The 19,596-nt window shown below is 38.9% G+C and overlaps 1 protein-coding gene across 3 annotated transcripts in view; it reads left to right on the top strand.

Annotated features, from left to right (window-relative positions):
* LOC117409346 (cGMP-specific 3',5'-cyclic phosphodiesterase-like) overlaps nucleotides 1-19,596 on the top strand; it is a 93,586-nt gene that overhangs the window by 71,667 nt on the left and 2,323 nt on the right. For 2 of the 3 annotated variants that reach the window (XM_034015260.2, XM_034015258.3), the window contains exons 11-18: nucleotides 3,132-3,191; nucleotides 6,132-6,278; nucleotides 7,458-7,583; nucleotides 8,149-8,243; nucleotides 10,290-10,377; nucleotides 11,960-12,060; nucleotides 16,058-16,135; nucleotides 16,371-16,434. In XM_034015260.2, coding sequence (XP_033871151.1) covers nucleotides 3,132-3,191; nucleotides 6,132-6,278; nucleotides 7,458-7,583; nucleotides 8,149-8,243; nucleotides 10,290-10,377; nucleotides 11,960-12,060; nucleotides 16,058-16,135; nucleotides 16,371-16,434 — 759 coding nt within the window. The remainder of the gene's footprint in view (nucleotides 1-3,131; nucleotides 3,192-6,131; nucleotides 6,279-7,457; nucleotides 7,584-8,148; nucleotides 8,244-10,289; nucleotides 10,378-11,959; nucleotides 12,061-16,057; nucleotides 16,136-16,370; nucleotides 16,435-19,596) is intronic. The other variant, XM_034015259.3, reaches the window with a different exon arrangement.

Consider the following 19,596-nt stretch of genomic DNA (forward strand, 5'->3'; position numbering starts at 1 on the left):
TCTTATTTTCTTGAAGTCACATTACAAGATGTGCAAAACAATATATAAATTCAGTTATGTACTAATCCGATACATCATTTGGAAAGCTGAAGTATTTAGATTTCAAAAAACGTGGATATTATTGAATAGTTTTATAAAACAGCAGTAACATCTAACCAGGATCCCTCCATTTGCCATCTGTACTTCATACATTGCCTTCTGTGTGACAGATGAGGTATAGCATACATTGTTATAAATGCAGTTTTCTAATCCAATACATCATTCGAAAGGCTGAAGTCTAGATTTCTACTACGGCTATTATTTGTATACAACACCATTACGAAAGATCATTAACATCTAACAGAAAGTAACCCTCAGTTTGCTGACATGACTTCACAAGGAAAAGCTATAGTGCAGTTGTAGTCCCGTTTTAATGTTTTGTTTAGTTTTCTGTCTGTGTCTTTTTATCATATTTGTGTTTTTGTGACCAGGGGTTGTTAATTTCAAAGATAATGTAGTTGGTACAGAGACCCTGAGAAGTTTACGTTTTCAGTCCATTCCTATATCCTTACTGCCATCCATAGCTGTTATTCATTGTCTTTCAGACATTTTAATGGCAGTGGTGGGTAGATTGAGTATTTTATTGATGTAGGTGGTAGGTTAATATTTCTGAAAGTTCACTCCAACCAACACTGGACCACCCAGGTTTAAACATGAGACCTCCAGTAATATTGTTTTATAAATTGAAAACCCTGTTCTCCCGCTGTCCCCTGTAGTCTGCTCGGCCTCAAGCTGTCACAGTCAGAGTGCTGGATGACGGCAGCACTCCATGGCAGCTGACAGGCACCGGTGCTCACGCAGACAGAGGGTCGACTTCTGTTGTTTACGGAGCAGTCTGAACTGTGAAGAAAAAATGAAGTTACAAGAACAGACTTTCCTTCTGAGACAGTGTCGCACACTGGGCTCAGCAATGTTTTGCCTCTTGAACATGAAAGTTATTTTACGGTTAGTGGTGGGGTATACTGACTGTCCGTTATTAGCAATACACCCAGAGACATGTTGTTATAATATAGCCAACCCAAACATGTTTCACATGTCTCCTGTGTATGTATTGGATTGATTCTTTTGGCTTATCATAAAAATAACTCATAAAGATAGAGCCCACGTTTCCCAAATGTTCTGGAAGTCTTTCTTCCTCATGGGAAAGAGATCCTGAAACGTGTCAGTCATGGATAATCAAATTAATATACTTTTGAAACATCTCCCACTAAATCCTGCCCAACACGCTTCTGTCTCATCTTTGTCCCATTAGACCCTCTTGAACTTCTTACTTCTCCCAATCTCAGCTTCTCCGGTTGGCTCACTGCTCCCACTACACCTCCCTGGATTCACTTGTTCCCCGTCAGCACTAGGTTACCTCACCTGTCTCTTCTCCAGGCCAGAAGCAAGTTACCATTTTGGCTCCAGTAGGCTCAGCTAGCCGCACGCTCCCGCAGTGTCAGGGCACCCACAATTCTGCACTTTTGAAGATATTTCAAACATCCTGTTTGCCCTTTGCTAGCCAGCTCCTTCTGTGGATACAGAGGGTCCCTGGACCCCCTTTTGGTGGTTGACAGTCCATCTAGTCCTGTCATCTCAAAGAACTGCTCCTGCCCCAACTAAAATGTATCTTCCTGTCACAATGTCCCCCCAATCAAAAGAAGATGAGCCATGAACCAAAAATTATCATTAATTAGGGAATTTTCCCAGAGTGCAGGAATCAGGGTTTGGACCACCAGAGGTTTTCCTGTCAGGTTTCTTAGAAAGTAGAATATGAACTGGAGATGGAATAGTATTATCCGGGATTTGCTTCAGGGGTCAATGAGATCCTTGGGCAGACTGTCTCATCATGCTATGGTACTTTAATCTATTACATATATCAAAGTTGTGCCTCGTTCTTTGAAGACGCAGCAAAGAGAGTCCAGTCAGAACCACTAATGTATATGAATTTGATTGAAAATTACCATAAAACAAGTATGAGTCAGTAACGGGCAGCGTTGTCTAATACATTGCTGTTACAGATTCTGTCCCATCAGTGAGATGAGTTAAAAGCTCTATAACCACAAATGCAGACAAGCCCAGCTGTTTTGCATTGTGGTTAAAAATTGCTGGTTCATGCCAAACCTCTGCCCTATTACATATGTACACAGGTCATTATGATAGAAGTACAGTGATACTTTCATTAGGTGGTGAACACCCTTGTAAAGCTTTCTGCAGTTTACAAGGAAAAGCATATTCTGGTAAACCACACAGAAGTATGGTAAAGCATGGTAAAACAAAACTAACAATAAACAAATGAAGTGTTTACTTCAGTCTGTAATTTACCACTATTATTTTCGTCCACTGGGGATTAAATCCCCTGCAAAGGGGGTATAGTGGAGGCGGTCATATGTCTGTACTTTGTCACACTTCATACAAATCTGGAGATTGCTTATCCAATTAGCATGAAACTTGGTATTCACATTATTTAACTTAAGTACTAGATTGTGGATATATATATATATATATATATATATATATATATATATATATATATATATATATATATATATATAGGCAGGTGTATGTCTGTCTGTTCACCCATCTGTCTGTATGTCACACTTACATTTTTTCATATATTCTGATTAAACATTTAAATGCTAATTCTCGATCTATACTATTCTGTACATGTTGTTGATATATGCCGGGCTCATCAACTTTTTCATTAAATACTTGTTTCAATACAGAATAAACACCAAATAATGATTAGTGATTTAAAAAAGTGATTTCCCCATGCTTTGGAAATGTTCCTCAGTGTTAGAAGGGGTATAGGTAAATGCCTAGTTAAAAACCCTCCTCGCAGCAGACGTGGCGAGTGAAGCGAGAATATATTTCAAAATTTGCTCACTGACTTCATATCACAGCTGGTGTTGCTGTTCCTATGGATATCAGTATATTCCAGATTTGTTTTGCTCACTTTCAATGCTTGATGTGAGGAGGGCTTAACCGGTAAGGTGCACAATGACCCTGTCAATTTACAACAGTACACTTTTTTAAGGCCACTCATGTGTGTCTGTTTTTTTGTAGAACACTGCTGCATCTAGTTTATTGCCTTTTTGTCTGTTATATTGCAGGTTCTCTCATATCACGCTTCAGCTTCCGAGGAGGAAACCAGGGAGCTGCAGGTAACAGCGGTAAAATCAGCTTTATTAACTTTTCTAGCATAGATAATCATAAATCATATCTGCCTACATGTTACAGATATTTGCTCATTTTATTCCGACTGCAGGTTTAGATGCATTGTGTACAGTGTAGCACTGATGGCTTAGCAATGGTTGGAAAAATAGCTATGAGTAAGATAGTAAGAGGGGCAAACATTTATCCTCAATGAGAATGCCACAACTCATTTTATTGTATCACCCAAGTAAGGTATTACTTTGATCAGTAGCTATTAGAACACAGCCAGATAAGCTATGAAATATGGCTATAACAAAAACACTGTTTAAAAATATTTCAAGGACTAGGACTTCTGTAATAGCATCTCAATAGTACCACACTCTTCAATAAGAATAGGCAAACCTTGCCCTGTAAAAAAACAGACACCTAACCTTACACAACAATCCAAGTTCTGTTTTCTAAAATAGAATGTAAGTTGTTTGCCAGTGTGAGTGTGAGATGTGGTTCCTGGCACTGTCTCCGGTGCTTTCAAACATGTAGTTGTTGAAAAGTCTGGGAAATGACTCAAACCTTACATACAGTATATGCACATATTAACATTCTTACTAACTTGCATACAAACACAAAGACAGTCATGCATCACCATTACAGAGTTGTTTTGATTTCAGGATTGCATTATGAGTCATAACGTGGGGGAGTAATAATGAAACCCTTTGTCTCTTATGTAACATGACCTTGCACAGCTTGGACTTGTTGTAACTAAGCAGTGAAAGGACATATGATAAGGACATTACAGGCAATTAGCCCTGCTACCAAAGCACAGCATGTCTTTCTAGTTTCAAGATGCAGTGTGAAAGTACAGCTTTCAAAATTGTTGAAATGTTGCGTGCTTTGGAAGTCTGCTAAGAGTTAGTTCTGTATGTGCTGTCACATAAATCCACTTGAAGGCTGTTTTGACTGATTGCATATGTATACAGTATGTGCAGCGTCTGGAGAATGTATCTCAAAGCCTGGAGCTCACAAGCTTCAATGGATGTCATAGATATATGATTCACATGTTGCCTTATTATATGCTGATCTTTGATCAACGGAAATTAGTTTAAATCCTGCATAGGCTAGGTTATGGTGACCCACTTTTAGTCAAGCTATTGAAGGGTTGTGAATCTTTATCCATGTTCATGGACCTGTGCATCATCGTTTCTTCAGATATTAAATTTCACACCATGGTAACCAACTTTTTTATGTTACTGACACTTGTAATGTGTTATTTATATCTATGGTGAAGTGTATGTAATGATTTCATACTGGAAACAAAATCTGTAGGTGTGAACTAAAACTACTCAGCAGGGGTGACCGTAGCAACCATGAAGGACTATTATACACAATTTCAGCAGTTCCCTTCATTCTTGTGTGAACAGAGGCGCCCAGGTAATTCCTACTCTTATGTTCTGTAAATGACCATGAATGGCCATAAAATGTCAGACCCTGTAAATTCCCTTTGGTTCCAGCAGTGCATTGGGAAGCAGATGGCAGACCCCACTCCCCTTCTTTGGTTACGCCACCATTTGTTTTCCTTTTCCTTTTTGTTCAGGGCATCATAAGTCTCCCTGGAGACATCAAAAGAACAAAATGAGTACATGCTTTTTCTCTGTGTGGTTATAGATGGGTAGTGTGGTAGAGAATAGTGTGATGGTACATTACACTGTCACTTATATATATATATATATATATATATATATATATATATATATATATATATATATATATATGTATATATATAACTGTATGCTGCATTAGGCGCCATTAAACCTCTGCGCACCATCTGTCTCTTTGACCTGTCTGTGCTGAGTCTAGGTAATAGAATGCTGGATATTGTCATATGAGTCGTTAGGATGGGTGAACAAAACACATACTATTTCTGTCAGTTAAGGGGCAGATTTCTCATGTTTTTCTTTGACGCTTTTGTGAGAGATTGGGTGCAGAGGAAACAAACAGGCTCAGAATTCCAAAGAAGACACACATAAAGTATGAAACCTGTTTGCCCCTGCACAGTATGTCACGCAGTCAGCCAAAAGGCATGTTTCACTTTATGCTTGAAGAAGTAGATGGCATCTTCAGCCTCTGGTATAGCAAAATAGAATAACAAATTCAATTAATGGTTTTTATTAAAAATAGAAAGGCCATGAAACCACATTTATTTATTTTTTTCATTAGTCATCCTCCACATAGAGAAAAAAATAGCTTGAAGGTAATCAAAATGGGCATTTCTACCACCTTCAGACCACTCTTCTTTTTTATTTACACAGTATTCAGTACTTAACCTGGAACCCTTTTCTCCATCTCATGTGGTTTATGACCCACACAGTGTTATTGGTATACTACACTTACAGATATGACATTTCAATATATTGAAATATGTAACAGCTATTTTAAAGCCTAGGGCATTACAGCGTGGCTTTTCTTCAGACAGCTGTTTTGACACATCGTCAACATGCAAATATGTTTTTGTTTTCAGTAACTAGTTTCCTTTGGGCCTTCCTCTGCCTATATCAGAAGCTATGTATAAATGCATATGCTATTGCTGCAATCAGCTTACTTGCTGCAGCTGAATGCTACTTATACAGATTAAGACAGCATTGCATCAATTTTAGACTCGCATTTCCCTACACCCCATGTAGCTGAAAACTACACTGAGACTGACCACATAATATAATAAAAGGCACAATTTTCAGATGCAAAGCAGTTGCACAGACTGAAGCACAAGGCTGTATAAGGAGTGGGTCACACAAGTAAACTATTATCTGTATAACATATGTATAGATTTAAACTGAATTTGCATTGAGCAGGCTAAACCGTCCCCAAGCTAACTCTAAAAAAATATTATTACCTGAATGATTTTAAAGCTGTTTGGTGCTGCTCTTGATTCCTTCTTCAGACTCCTTGTTTTCTCTTCAAAGGCTGCCAAGGTGCCCTCAGCACAGTCCCTCAAGCTGCTTGACTTCAGCTTCAGCGACTTTGAGCTATCAGACATGGAAACAACCCTGGCCACAATCCGGATGTTTATGGACCTTAACCTTGTGCAAAATTTCCAGATGAAGTATGAGGTACGAGCAATTAAAGAACACATCAACCCTGCCAAAGTAAACCCCTAATAAAGACGCTGTATTACTTCCTGATTTTTGAGTTTGGTGTCTGATTAAAAACTCTTGTGGTATTTAAAAGGATAATTCATTGAAGGTACAGCCAAGTACCCCTTTCAAATAAGGATAGGCTTGTATTAGAGACGTTCTCCACTCAAAAGGTTTGGGGTTAAGATGAAACTGAATTAATCTGCTGTCTCATCTGAACTGCTGCTGAGCCTTTGAAGGTATATTAAAAATGTAATGACAACCACAAAGGACACAGTATTTAGTTACTAAATAATTCTGCTTTGAGAATACGAGTTACCGGAACTCTGAGTAACTTAATAAACTGTAAGAGAAACTAGTCATTCAGACCCATTAATTAAGAAATGTGCGTGATTCAGACTGAATTATCTATTGTTCCTGGTAATGTGTTCTCATATAATAACCCTATTTTATACTTGCTTAACCTAATATAAAGTGACTTGAAGAGGTAGTGTAATTATTTACCAAAGATCACAACTGCTGCTAAGACTCATCAACACACATCTGTTCATCATCCTCACATTCTATTGTAAATGTGTCATACACTGCTCTGTACATTCAAATAATCTACTGTGGATGTCATTAATGGGGACCTACTTGTTATGATACCAACACTTTTAATGTGTAACTTACATCTTTGGCAGAGGATATTTATATTACTGGCATACCTTGCATTGCTTGCTTTTGCTTGTGTGTGCAAGTATCGCAAAGTTCGAAAACTATAAATTGAAACCGTTTATAAAAATTACAGCATGTTCTGTATTGTTTGAGTCACATCCTTCAGGTCCCATTTGCATATTGTTGTGTACCATGGTAATATTTAGTACAAAGAGGAAGTTTTCAAAGAAAACGATAGTATTTTGGAAACAATTTCAAATGTTGGTAATCTATAAAAGTTGAAATAAAGCGATAGACTCTAAAGAAATAGTACTGGCAGAACAGGCATTATAAAGTTACTGACCCAGCCTTTTGTCAGCATTGCAATATCTACGTGTGTGATGACTGTACTCCACTATTTAACTTTACCCGGGACATTGATTGTTTGACTGCTAAATGATATAGGCTTGTATTCCTAGCTCTAAGATTAATGGAGTATGTTTTCATCTTTCCTGGCAGGGTCTTTGTCAGTGGGTTCTCAGTGTGAAAAAGAATTACCGAAAGAATATTGCTTATCACAATTGGAGACATGCATTCAACACATCACAGTGTATGTTTGCTGTTCTTAAATCTGGAAGGATTCAGGTATGTTTTGTATGTTTTTTAAAGCATGACGCACTACCGTTTCTCCAAAAAGAATAAAAAAAACTGTTGATGTGCTCCTAAGTTCTCTGGATTTCGTAGCACAACCTTGACACCCTGGATTTGATTATAGTTTTAACTGTGATTGTGACGCTTACTGTCAGAACCATAGCAGAACATAGAAGTAGTAACAACTCTCTTCCTCTTTGTTACTACTTCTTACATATATTTGATTTTTTACGAAGGTTTTTACAGAATCTAGAATGAGCTGTCATGTGTGAAGGCACATGAAAATTAGATGTTAAATCTCACTTACCTTCCCTGTGTGACCCAGTTCACTGCAGTGCTGTAGGGCACAACATTAAACAAGATACAGGATTGAAACAAAAACATGCAGATCAAAGTGCATTAAACAGGCTAGTACTGCTAGGCACTGGTGATTTATAGACCATTGTGACAGCTGCCAATATTTCATTATGCACAAGTGGAAATCTCATGTATTTTATCATGTTGTATATTTATGCTAGTAATTGGAAGCAGCATTTTTTCTTCCTTTTTTCATATTTAGAATAAGCTAAATGATCTGGAGATGTTAGCCTTGATGATAGCAACATTATGCCATGACCTGGATCACAGAGGAGTAAATAACTCCTACATACAAAGGTAATATAGAATCAACACCCTTATGAATTTGCCACAAGTGGTTTTCCCTTAGCCACTCTGATCTCAATTGGTGAATACCAGCTTTTATTTATCACACTGCTGCGCTGTGTAATTCAAATGTATTGTGGGTTAAGAGAAAAATGCCATTGGAATTCATATTGTAATGTAATTTCCATATGATAAAAGTCATGCTATACAAAGAAATTACTGATGGTTGAACCACACTAATATCAGTGACCACTCCACTATATATTATAATGTGAAATTAGATGCTAATATTAATATCTTATACAGTACCATTGACCTGTTTACTTATGTGCAAATCCTAATACAGTGCTACAGCGTTGTTAAGGACAAATATATATATATATATATAATGCTAAAGACAGATTTTATGTTTCTTTTCTTAAATATGTCTCCAATTACAAGATTTCTTATGATGAGTTGCGGGAGGACAACTGTGAGGACAGCTGTGGAAGATAGCATTACAATTCAGCTCACAGTTATATTGGACTGACTTCCAGATGCCTTTCATTAATTAATAATGAGCACTTCTTATCACTGCATAATAAATAGTGGTTGCACTTTAAAGTTATACATTACCTGGCCACCAATTGTCCTGATCCCATCCTTGACCATGTGACCACAAGGTGCTAGGATGTTAATCCATTCAGTCATAATGTTTATCAATTGGTGCTGAGAGGTAGGCAGAGGATTGTGATGAAGAATGCGTCATACAAGTTTATCCCAAACATGCTCCTTTGTATTGAGATCAGTGGTGGCTGTGGAATATGCCTGGTCTCTCTTATGCTCCTCAAACTATTTGTGTACAACTTTTGCTTAGTGGATGGTTACATTATTGTCTTGAAAGTAGCCATCACGTGCAGCATTGTCAGGCCAACTTGATCCTCAACAGTGCTGAAGTAAACTACATTTATTCAGCCTTCTAGAGTAATCAAGGTAACAAGGGTACACCAGTAGAACACGAGTCGCATAAGGCAAGGCCAAATCAACTCTAATAAAGTGTGCAGGCAGTAAACAGTGCAATATTTAAGATGTAGGGTTTTTTATTGTTATTATTAAGGAAGCAAGGGCAATGACCCACTTATAACTCAGCTGTTCTCAAATTAAAAGTGAATTTGATTTCAGACATCAGAAAATCTCACATTTAATACAATATGTCTGGAATTAATTAAAAGTTTATTGTTAGACGTCTCTAAATTTGATTTCCTTTCCTATCTCAGTTGAACAGCAATATAAAAGAAGTCTGATAATTAAGATGTTCCGGACAAGAATGAACAGTAAATTAAATTAATAAAAGTCAACAAGAGGAATACATACTTATTTCAGATGAGCTCCCTTATAAATTACAACTGTAAAGTTGTGTATTTCTTTTATAATTCACAATGCTTTAATTGAAGCAATGAGAATTATTTTGAGTGGTACATTTGTTTTGTCAAATAGTTTTTAAAGTGTAAAACTAACACACACAAGCAGAGTACAAAACTGCTCTTAAGTCAACAATTTAATGAATATCAAACTGTATTTTATTAATTTTATGAAAGAAACAACATTCAAAAGGATTATGAACAGGGCAATGTTAATACACTACAAAATAAATGTTACAAATGAGACCTAGTCACAACTTTAAGGACTGTTTAGGAATGTTTTTAGGACTATTTTTTGTTGTTGTTGTTGTTGTTGTGTTTTTACGATTATACGAAACACTTTTTTTAAACTATTTGAGAGGGAGGTAATTCCCGTTCTTCAAAGAATGTGTTTCTTAAAAGACAGTCCTTGAAGTAATTCTTTAAATAACTTGTGAGTAAAAGCTTTGTAAATAAGCCCTATCCTTCAGCTTTTCAACAGGTGTTTTTTAAAATACTTATCAGTAAGCAATGGTATTTTGTTTTATACTTTTCTATTCATTTCTGAATGACTCTTAATTGTAAAAGTAAAATATTTTATTTTACTAAAAACAACAGCAGAAGGTGTTGAGAAATACACCTATTGTAACATATTCATGTATTTAATGTATTCAAACAGGAGTGAGCACCCTCTTGCTCAGCTCTACTGTCACTCCACAATGGAGCATCACCACTTTGACCAGTGCCTGATGATACTCAACAGTCCTGTAAGTCTCAATTATACTGAGTCCATATTACTGTAAAGAGGCATAAGCTTTTAAATGCACAATGCCTTGAATAACTGAAGTAAAGCTATGTTACAGTTTACCCTGGACCCCCCAGTCACTGTAGAGGGTTTTATTTTCACAATACAACATTATTTTCTGTCTGCATCTTTATTTAATATGAAACTAATAAAGGGGGATCTATCATGCTGTAGTAACAATTAAGTTAGAACTATACAAATACAGGTATGAAATTGTGCTTCAACATCTGAGAAGTCTTCATCAGTCCCCATGTCACACCATTTAAGATGGCCACGTTGTGAATTCACGCTGCCAAAAAATGCCTGGTTACAGTCTCTGCAGGCGTCACTTTTTCAGTGGTAATACATATTTATTTAGAAACAGGTAGAAATAATCTCAAGTAAAATGTGTCACATGTGCAAATTACACCCCATTCACTCCTAAATTAAACAGAAATCCTAAATAAATTAATAAATGCTTAATCAGTGTTCATCATTGAGGTCGGCAGTTCTGTGGTTAAATTTGTTTTGGTTTGGGAGCACGGGCCTTCTGCCTGACCAGACTGTGAATGGAGGATCAGGTGCTTCAAAGTAGAACAGCTGGTGATACTCAAGACAAACTGAAGTTATTGACAAGGACTGCATTTGAGTGGTAGGAGGTTTTCTGACCCCTTATCAGGCTCAGGTTACTCTAAACATTTATTTCAACGTTATCACATATTAAATGTTATGTAGTGTGAGGGGGTTACATACACAGGTTTTCCAGGAAGTGTTATAACCGTTAAAGCCTGTTTTTAAATTAATCTGTAGAAGTTACATAATAACCTTTATAAAAAAAAAAAGATCCTCCAGAAATCTAGATATTTATAAAAATATACAGAAAAAAAGTGTAATGTATAAAAATGTAGAAACATGGGTTATCTACATATACTGTACATCTATAGAAAATATCAAAAAATCGAGTTGTTTTTGTAATCTTTTTTTTTTATTTTAAAGAAAAAACTTCTGTATAGTGTTTTTGCCACTACTATAGAATACTATGGTATGTTTATGGGTGGCTTAAAAAATTGGCATTGAACTGAGTTAAGGTATAAACGGCCTGATTTCTGAAGGTATTTGCATCAAAATGCAATTTACTCCTTTTTTTTGGTGAAAGGAAAAGAAAACTGTTAAATGTTAACGGTGCTAACAAACACCTTATATAAACACATGGGTTCTCAATAACCGTCAGAGTTGTTTGCTACTAGTTTTAAGAGATTTTCTTTTCACAAAAAACCCCCACAATAAATCTGTTCTAGCCTACAGTATCTGTTTACTTCTGTTACAATCACAGACAGTCTGAAAGTTTCAGCACAGTTTTCTCAGTTTATCGTTCTTGCACTGATGGCTCAGTTATAGCTTACCAAATTACTTTTATCTCCAAGCTTTTTCAAGGACAATACAGAGTTTGTGTTTTTAGTATTTCATTTTAGATTACTCGAGTATTATCTATGTGGCTATATGTGTGTTAACCTGTCTCTTATTGACTAAAACAAACCCTGCCCCACCACCCCTTGTTGTTTTAGGGAAACCAGATTTTGAGTGGCCTTTCCCTAGAGGAGTACAGAACCACACTGAAGATGATTGAGAGAGCTATTCTTGCCACAGACCTAGCCCTCTACATGAAGTAAGTAACAAGTGACAGGTGCAGGTGGTTTGAACAGTAGGTTGCTGGGAATGTTCCTATTTCTATTTGGCAGCTGGGCACATTTGGTCTTGCATTTTGTTGCAACTAACACACATAAAACCTGAGCCCACGTCATTCTGCAGTATAGTAACTAATAGGTAGCACACAAAATACTGGTTCTGTACAATACTGAGAGTATATAATAGGTAGCACACAAAATACAGGTTCTGTGCAATACTGAGAGCATGACAAAGTAATATGACTAATTGAGACTAAACATGGCAAACATTAGTTTCTGGATTAGCTACAGTATAAACAAGATTTCCATATCTTTGTTTAGATTTGTTATTCATACTGTAGGCACTGTATTTACCTTTCTGACTGTAGAAGCTATTGTATACCATATGCCAGCAGTTATTTTTGGGCCGCGCCCCCCTTCCTCTTGTTTGTGGCACTTAACGTCATTATAAAAAAATTTTGAAAAAACCCTGAACCTTCTAACGCTCCTCCAGGATACAGTCCGCACCCCCCAGTTTGAGAACCGCTGCCATACTCCATGCAACACTCCATGCAACAAGTATTTACATAGATTAATATAGTTTGTGCTAAACAACTGGAGTGGGGACATTTATTGTTAAGTATCAGTATATATATAAAAAAGAAAAACATAGGATCAACACAGCAGCTCTTGAGCCTCTACTTAAAAGTTTTAGACAGCAAAAATTAAACAAACCATATTATGCATGCGCATGCATAGTGATCTCAATGGAAGGCCATCTGGATCAAAAATGTGTTGTGCTGTTCAAGAGCGAACCAGAATCTCATGGGACAGAAAAAAAGCAAGCACGTCATTCTGAAATGCCTCACTTAACAGTGCTCTACTTGCTGGAAATGTTAAAATAGTGATTTTTATATAGATTTGATATGTCGTATATTTTTGTTGCAACTGTCTGTTATGTGGAATGTAATAAACGAGAACCCCTTCATTTTACAACACAATTTCCACCTTATTTTATTTAAAGTTAAATTTCAGTTACTACTTTATGAAAACATGTCGATGGCCACTGTTTACTGTGAAGAAATGGCAATGGCAAGGAATGGAAAAAAAAGTACAAAATGCATAGTTAACTTTACGTTTAATTTATTTTGGGATTAAACAAAACAATGTTTAACTTGAACTTGTATATATATAGTAACATTTTTGAGTTCCGGTCCGTATTTATTTAGAATAAAGGATAGAGTGGTGAAAGAGCACAGGGTAGGCAGAAGTATGGGAGGGGGGGGGGGTCAAGACACGCACGCACACGCACACACATACTGCCCCGCAGCTGTAGCTCCTCTGGCTCGTCACTCGGAGTCCAGTCCAGCTCCTTCCCTCTGTCAGTCGCTCCCTTGTCCCAACAGGTAGTGGGTGATTCTCTTGCTCTCTTCCTATCTCCTCACTCCTATCAGTTTGGCTGTCGTCTCTCTCTCTCCCCCTCCTCGCGTCATTCCCGCCGCTCTTATATGCTGGCCCGCCCCCTCTCGCTTCTCAGACCCGGTTGGAGGATACCTCTTGGCAGCCTTTCCCCTCCACCCAAGCAGTTTCCTCACCATCTGTCCATCACGGAGGTCCTCCGAGATTTCCGCCCCCTCTAAACAGTGAACTGTCCCAGTCACTGTCGCACTTACTCCCAGAACCTCCGAGGGAGTTGGCGTGCCCTCTTACCCCTCCGGGGCTCCTTCTCTGGATCCATTGTGAACGGCAGCTGCCCCCCCCCCCTCGCCTGAACTGGCCTCCCCTCCCATATGCTGGCCTGCCCCCTCTCGATTCTCAGACCCGTTTGGAGGAGACCTCTTGGCAGCCTTTCCCCTCTGCCCAATCAGCGTCCTCGCCACCTGTCCATCACGGGGGTCCGCCGAGATTCCCGCCACCTCTCGAGGTTGTTACAATAAATATATTTTATATACTCTATCCTGATTGGTCAATACAGGTTACATGGGGGTGTTGATAATATCGCTATGGGTCAGCACTTTCAAAAAGGGACAAATCACTGGTAGATATGCATACGCCACTAGAATTTTGAATAACAAAGGCAGACATACAGTCAGCACTCACATAACCAACCCTAATAAATTTTGACTTTTGACAGTTATAAACACGTGTGACGCATATCTGATTATTTCATTTTGGCCCATTCCAGCCCTTGTATCTTTTTTGTGTTCCCTGAAAAACGGGCAATATCAAAAATACATATCTGAAAGGACTGTGTTTTAAAATAAGTAGGCTTCCATTTAGATTTACTATATTGGTTTTATTGGTACAGTACTATATTTTTAACAGAAGTAGTATTTTAATTCAGAACAATATGATTCTGAATATATAATTTGCCAAAACTAAAGAGACGACACATTAACTGTAACATTACCCTAGCTTGTCTCGTTCACTTTGTTTTGGCTGCATTTTCATCAGGTGAAACTGGAGGAAGCACTGTGTAACTGCACAATATAAGACAGACTGATTTGGCATTAGAGAATTAAAAAAAAAAAAAAACACGGACTGTGATGGATATTCAGATAAATTGTAACATTGAAGAGATGGGCTTTGTATCAAAAAACTGGTGACGGAGTCGGAAATCACGTGTGACGAGTAAGTGCATTCATTTGTTAGTGTACCGGGAGGTCTGTGCTGACTGTCTGGTGCATGCGTGGTACTGCAGGAAGGGGTCAGCAGCCTCGTAGATCCGCCTGGCAGTCATGGCAGTGACATGGAGAGGTGGGGAAGAAGCTGTGTTGGCTTTTCCTCTCTCTGAGTGGCTGAGAGGCGGGCCTTGGCGGATTGCTCGGCCCATAAGCACTGCGCTTGGTTATGCATTCAGGTGGCCGTGATTGGGAATACACAGAGACGCTGACTGAGAAGACCAGTGTAAACATGGACCAGGCAGGAACGCCAGTGGTTGGAACGAGTGACCAAAATAGGCAAGCACGGCTGAGGAAGACAACCAGCCTAGAGAAAGAAAATAATATAGAAAATAAATTGTTACGTATCTGAGGGAACGTGTATGAATAGAAGGGGAACCTTGCCCACCCGAGTATAGTGCATAACAGCGTAGGACGGCAATCCTAGCTGACCGGCTTAGCGGCAGTGGGGGCACTGTGTGAGCAGCACCTTTATTTTGTAGTTTTATTACTGTGTTTTATTTTTCCTTTACTTTTGCCTTTTGTTATTTATTATTTCTGAGCACCTGTGTGTGCACCAGTATTAACAGTTTACCAGCATTGGTATTTCTGTGGTCCTGTTTACCGTTGCCAGTATTCAGGCCACGGACAACAGTGTCCTCTGCGGGCTAACAGAAAATATAGAAAATAATAAAACTGGGCACCAGTGCGGTGTTTTCAATTAAACCTTCTGTTTCCCATGTGTGTCAGTGAATTGCCCACCACCCTTCCATATTACATATATATAATGGGGACTGATTTTATTCTTAATACAAGGACGGTGAAATGCGACTGACATGTATCTGAGTAACGGATATCCGAGTGCTGATTTTATAGGAATTTATCGCAATAAACATGACTGACGAGATTTATGTAAATGTTGACCTTTTGGGAAACCGAAGTGTACATGAGATATTGAATGAGTCTGAATCGGACACCAACGATTAATTAAAGTAGTGAAAAAAAACAACAGTAAGTATTCAAATCAATTCAAAACTTGACATTTTGATCGCTCTCTGCTCCTTCTACCCTATCCCATTCTGAAAATAAATGGTTTTAATAAAATATCTTACATTTTCAGCTTTTTAAAAAAGATTTGGGTCGCTCTTAAAAGAGCCTTTGGTGGGTAAATGGATGTTTTGTTACCGCTGCCGAACAGTTAAAAGAAACAAGTAAACAAAATACAGCTAATTCTGTTCCCCTTGCGTAGTGTTACCATGGCAACACTAAGATTTAATTCTGTAGCATCTTACAAACCTCATTTAGAATAACCAACTCTGACAATACCGCTGTTTTACAGGAAAAGAGGGGAGTTCTTTGAACTTACAAAGAACCGTCAGTTTATGTGGGAAGATGAACACCACAGAGACTTGCTAAGGTATGTAAAAAACAAAACAAAAACAATGAAGGCATATAATGGAGGCTTAGTTAGGATATTTACCACAAGTTATTAACAGTATTGGAATCTGCATATATACTGAGGAACCTGTCCATTTGTACTTACTTACTGTATGTCATAATTAAATTATTACATGTACAGTACATTCATGGGGATCTACTCTTCCGAGATACTTAAATATGTTACTAACATACTGTTTTTGTATTTCCTTCAGGTCAATGTTGATGACAGCCTGTGACATTTCTGCAATAACAAAGCCTTGGCCAGTTCAACGACGGGTAAGGATTAGCACGTTATTGCAGACAGACTCTTTAGGCATAACCTAACAATTTCAAGAAGAGACTACTTTGACTGTTTATACTCATTATCAAATATATTCTGTATTGTACATATATATCATCTGTATCTGTTATTTACACATAACAGAGGAGAAATTAGACCAATTGGAAATTCCTTAGTACAAGTTATTTGGGGTATAAGATCATAGTTCTGTCCTCTTAGTGATTATGATTATGCAGGATAATGAAGAAATGTTACATGGATACATATTACAAGAAGTTATTCCACACTGTAAATATTTGTAATGTTGACCTGCTTATATCATTGGCTCACCTAACTGTGCACGACCATTATTTATGGTATGCTGTTCAGTACTTACTGTGGATGTAGATTGTGGTGATCGACATGATAAAGATAGTTACAATTGTGCATTCACAGCCAGTTTTCATATTACCTTTTAGTAGGACTATACAATGCAGTCTGAACAAACCTATGCATACTTAACTATGTAAAGTAATTGTAGCTAACAAAATAATTCCATACATCTTGCACTTCCATGACAACACAGGTCTCAAATACAAACGTATGCAGTAGAACCTGTCATATCGGATCCTGTAAGATTCGATACCCTCTATTAACCGATGGACCTCTGGCATGTGTCATTTACACATGCTGCTACCACCTGAATTGTACTGATGGAAACTGATCAATGCACGTTTTATAATGGGTCTAAAACAGTACATTCAGCTCTTAGCAGGACAGAATGGTTTCAGTTGCAGATAAAAGAAAAAAAAGAAAAGACGGTGTGTTTGGGAATTCAGTTTCACTTTTTACATGCTGTCACTTCATGTTACTGCCCAGTTTAACCATGTCAAAGAAAACAAGAAAGCAAGAGATTTATATAATTACTGTTATAAAGCTGAAACATCTAAAGCTATTTTGTGATTGTGTGCGTGCTTTTTTGTCAGATGACTTTGGCATAAGAACGTTCTCACAGTGCATGGACCCTGTCCTGGCCCCCTTGCGGTTGCAGGGGATCAGAGTACTGAACTATCTCGACGACTGGCTGATTTGCTGTCAGTTGCGAGAGGGAGCAGTGGCCCACATGGCGATTGTGACACAGCACCTGGCAAGGCTGGGCCTCACCATCAACGATACGAAGAGTCGGCTTATACCGGTGCAGTGCACAACGTACTTGGGGCTCCGGCTGGACTCCAGTACGATGCGCGCATACCTGTCAGACGACAGAGTAGCAGCTATTCAGGGTTGCCTCTCCCTGCAGCCATTTGCTCTCGATGAGAGCGCTGCAAGATCTCCTCCTCAGCCGGCCTGAAGGAATGTCACAGGGATATCGGTGCCTCCAACAATGCTGCCTTATCCGTGTCGGGCACCCTTTTATTATTATTATTAATTTCTTAGCAGACGCCCTTATCCAGGGTGACTTACAATTGTTACGAGATATCACATTATTTTTACATACAATTACCCATTTATACAGTTGGGTTCTTACTGGAGCAATCTAAGTAAAGTACCTTGCTCAAGGGTACAGCAGCAGTATCCCCCACCTGGGATTGAACCCACGACCCTCCGGTCAAGAGTCCAGAGCCCTTACCACTACTCTACACTGCTACCCTTGCCTACGGCAGCCACAGCTATCTGCGAGCCACCACCAGGCTTGCCAGGCGCCGGCCTAGGGCTTGCCCTTGAAGACGAGAGATCTGGAGCAGCGTGCTTAAAAGAAGGCAAATCTCAGTGGCCACCGGATCTGGAAGCGGGGTCTCTGTGAGCATGCCATCCAAATACGCAGTTAGAATACCTGCCAGGTGGGTCACCTGTACCTCCGCTGCATAGGCCCTCTTCAGGTGTGTTTTTGTAACCCTGCACTGAGGATTCAGGCACATCAGGTCCCTAGGCAATCCCCCCACCAGCGGAGCCTTAACTATGGCCGCAATGGTGGAGTCAACCGGGGGAAATCCTGCCAGGCCCAGCTTTTCCGCGCCTTCCAATGAAGCAAGCCAAATGGCTTGCTTCAACACACTCGGCACTGACACTGGTCGATCCCAAGAGGAGCGCAGACCAGCAGGGCTCTGTCGGAGTCACCCAGGGGACCTGCAACAAGGTTGCAGCTCATCCCGTCAATGCCGACATGGAGCTGGACAATGGTGACAAACTAGCCTTCGAGGCAACCTCGGAGCTAGCTTCCGCCTCAGTCAACAGCGTCGGTTCCTCTCCCTCCTCTATCTCCGTGAGGAAGGAGCCCTCACCCCAGGAGGCCGCTATAGACAGCGTGTCCTCTTCCACCATCAAAGACTGCGATTCTGGCATAGCCTGGGCTCCTATAATATAATATAATATACAATTAAATATCAAAAAACATCCAAAAACAAAAATGGGAGTGACTAAGGAACAAAAAGGTAAATGTCCTTGAGTGGCCCAATCAGAGCCCTGACCTAAATCCAATCGAAAATTTATGGCATGAGTTTAAGATTGCTGTCCATCAACACTCCCCAAGGAACTTGACAGAGCTTAAACAGTTTTGTAAAGAAGAATGGTCAAATATTGCCAAATCTAGGTGTGCAAAGTTGGTAGAGAACTATCCCAACAGACTCACAGCTGTAATTGCTGCCAAAGGTGCTTCCACCAAGTATTAACCCTTAGCAGTCCATTTATTCAGCGCGTCTCAGGCGCGTCAGGTCCAATTTATTTTCACACGCAAAGTTTATTTTAGACATGCTGTTTAAAAGTCTTTTTTTCACAGTAAAACAGGTTTAAAAGGACTGCATATCAACAGATCCTGGAATGATGCCTGGTTGCCAGTGTTGAAATGTTATTTAATTAGGCCGTAAAAGGGAATGAAGTGGATAATACAAGTAACCTCTTTACTTGGACCGCCAGTCACACTGAATGCGTACCAATCTTGGCAGTCACCAGAAAGTCAGATCAAGACTAAATATAACTCATTCTGCATTGGTAGTGTTTTTTTTTTTTTTTAGAGAGAAACACCAGTTGACGTTCCAAAACATGAATGAACAATGTCAGAATAATTAAGAACCTATGAATTTTAATTTTATAACGTATGTTTTTTGGTGTTAAGAAAAAAATAAATTGCTAATGACACACTGGAGTATAGCCTTTGTGAATTTCCACCATGTAGTTTTCTA

The sequence above is a fragment of the Acipenser ruthenus genome, chromosome 2 (assembly GCF_902713425.1).
Source record: "Acipenser ruthenus chromosome 2, fAciRut3.2 maternal haplotype, whole genome shotgun sequence".
Classification (NCBI taxonomy): Eukaryota; Metazoa; Chordata; class Actinopteri; order Acipenseriformes; family Acipenseridae; genus Acipenser; species Acipenser ruthenus.